At 42.4% G+C, this 2984-nt stretch overlaps 1 protein-coding gene across 1 annotated transcript in view; it reads right to left on the bottom strand.

The window, feature by feature from the left end:
* Pip4k2a (phosphatidylinositol-5-phosphate 4-kinase type 2 alpha) overlaps positions 1-2984 on the bottom strand; it is a 65261-nt gene that overhangs the window by 60402 nt on the left and 1875 nt on the right. Inside the window, exon 2 of the mRNA XM_048812712.1 lies at positions 1989-2085. Coding sequence (XP_048668669.1) covers positions 1989-2085 — 97 coding nt within the window. The remainder of the gene's footprint in view (positions 1-1988; positions 2086-2984) is intronic.

The following is a 2984-nucleotide window of genomic DNA, read 5'->3' as shown; positions in this document are numbered from 1 at the left end:
ACCTGAACAGACACTTCTCAGAGGAGGACATACAATCAATCAACAAGTACATGAAAAAATGCTCACCATCTCTAGCAGTCAGAGAAATGCAAATCAAAACTACATTTTATTCTGCTTCAGGGCAGAATTCAGAATGCAGTGTAATCAGTTTAGGCCTCTTTGAAGGGCTTGGGCCCTTAAAACTCAGTTTCTGTTAAATGCCAATGCAGCCATTTCATTTTTTTAAAAAAGATGGGGAGAGAGGAGGGACACGCTCGTGTTTGGCCCCAGAGTCAGGCAGAGGAGATTTCCTAAAGATGTCAATGTAATCTGCCATTAATTCCTTTTAAAGTGGCTAGTTCATTTTCATATGGCCCATTTAAATGTAGTAACAGTTCTTAAATCATATGGAATTATCCCTTCTTATGTCATATGAACCCCTTTTACTATTCCAACAATTATTCCTTAAAAATTACTTGTTTTTTCAGCAGTAAATGTCAAGCGTGTAAGTGCCAACTAAGTCTTACTGACAAAGCTCCCATGAGTGTCGGCTTCAGTGCAGTTTTAAGAGCAGAGCACCCACATCCTGCCTGCCCCCCTCACTTCTCCTCAGCCCAGAGCCTGGGCCTCTGTGGAGACCACAACCCCGATCCACAATAAGGGGATGTCTGGGGATGTCACCGGCAACCTGGCCAGCACAGCTTTCTCAAAGTATGGCAACATCTCATTTTGAGTAAGCATGGGAGAAATTCTTGAAGGCTTTCAACAAGAGCCTGGGTGGGAAGTGGGAGAATAGATCTTTAGGAAAGAGTACTAAGTGTGACTTGCCTAAGGGATCCTATTTTTTAATAGAAAATTCAGGGAAAGCCATGCTAATATTCAACTTATAAAGCCACTGAGAGTATCAACATGACACTTAATGCAGGATAAATTAAGATTTTTTAAATTAGGGCAAATAATAGAAAGTGGGTTTTTTGTTTTGTTGTTGCAGGGGGTGTACCGGGGATTAAACCCAGGGGCACTCAACCACTGAGCCACATCCCAAGCCCTATTTTGTTTTTTTAAATTTAGAGACAGGGTCACATTGAGTTGCTTAGCACCTCACTTTTGCTGAGGCTGGCTTTGAACTTGAGATCCTCCTGTCTCAGCCTCCCGAGCTGCTGGGATTACAAGCGTGTACCACTGTGCCCCACATGAAAGTGTTTATTGTATCTGAAAGATTTAAAATAAGTCAGTACTTAGAATTCTGCTCATAAGGAAATCCTTATGCATCTGGTTGGCTATATTAAACTTATCCAACGTCAGGTCCTTTCTTAGGAAAATGATCATGCAAGAAATATTTAAAAAGTTAAGTTGGATTTCAAAGTTAAAATCAAGACCAGGCAAAGACAGGGAGTGAAGCAACAGTGCCCATTTACATGTGGGAGGAGCTGAGAGCAAGAGGAAGATGCTCCACAGCACTGTGCCAAGAACTGGTGGGTTCCTGGTGGTGACAACAGTGCCATGGGCACTATACAATTTAGCATTGTAGTGCGCAAAGTGTGGCCTTTGATGAAAACACTGTGGCAAGCGTCAGAGTTTGCCAACTTGACAAGCAGCAAATCAGCTAGAAAACAATTTCTGAAATTCCTGTGAATTCAGCGCGCGCGCACACACACACACACACACACACACACACACACACTGGCATGGCTGTGGACACACCTGACCGCAGAAATCAGGAGGCAGCTCCTCTGGTAGAAACTTCCACCTGGAAATGAGAGCATTCACCAAATGCTCATGGCTTGTCTCCTTCCAAAGAAGAGTCATTTCTTATAAGAAATTGCATACAGGGCCCTAACTTTGAGAACTTTTTACTTCAGAAAGAACATTGAAAACTGCTTATATGAAATGCAGATTGGTACTATATACACACTTACAATAATAAAAATATACAAATCCCGTTTTATAGAGCAAAAGGTATGATGGAACTCACTTTCCAGCCAAGAACTGTTATAAAAGCAACTCACCTGGAAATCCTGGTCATCGATTCCAAACCTCTCTCGCAAGTTACGGAAAACCATCGGGCAGTATTCCTTGAACTTGAAGTGGCTCGGCATGTTTTCTCTGAAATGATCACATGTGGCATAAAGCTCAGTCAGAAGAAGAGTTAGCCACATTGAATCTGCTCCCATTTAGCTCTTTGTGTACCAAGGAAGTGTCTGGAGTTCACTGTCCTGGATGATTTCACAGAACCAGGTACAACCCAGTAAGATCTAGGAGACAGGGCTGGACTGTGACTCAGTGGTAGAGCACTTGCCTAGCATGTGTGAGGCACTGGGTTTGATCCTCAGCACTGAATATAAATACATAAAATAAAGGTCCATCAACAACTAAAATAAAAAATTAAAAAAGATCTGGGAGACAGAAGGGAACAGAGTAGTAATACCACCTTCTGTCTCAAATATATCTGGACTGTGTGACCCCTTAACTCTGGCCACACGTAATAGCCATTCCCCATAGAAGAGGTGGAGGTGGAGAGGCCAGTGGAGGGAAACAGTGAAGAACAAGAAGCAGGAGTGTGAGAAAGGGTCAGCCCAGCAAGCCCCACAGTGGTCTCCATGTTGTTCTGTTACTGAGGCCCCAGATAACCTGTTGTATATAGATACTACATTCTACATTTCCATGGAGAAATTTCCTAGAAAAGCTAACCTCTACACAACATTACGGGAAGTATAAACACGTCAGTTTCATATGAGAACAATGACCCCATTAAGAAATTTCATGAAGGTCTGGGATGTGGTTCAGTATGGAGTGCTTGTCTAGTATGTGTAAGGCCCTGGGTTTCATCCCCTAGCACCACAGAAAATAGAAAGGAAAAGAAAATGAAAAAGAAATTTCATAATTGATCCACATGTGGGAGGGATTTCTTAAGAGTTTTACTCCTTCATGTAGAATTGCTTCCCTCTTTGTGTTCCCATGGATCCAAATACATAAATTATATACACACATACCCCCCCCCCCCC

Source organism: Marmota marmota, unplaced genomic scaffold (genome assembly GCF_001458135.2).
Source record: "Marmota marmota marmota unplaced genomic scaffold, marMar, whole genome shotgun sequence".
Taxonomy (NCBI): domain Eukaryota; kingdom Metazoa; phylum Chordata; class Mammalia; order Rodentia; family Sciuridae; genus Marmota; species Marmota marmota.
This window is presented reverse-complemented; position numbering and strand designations above follow the sequence as displayed.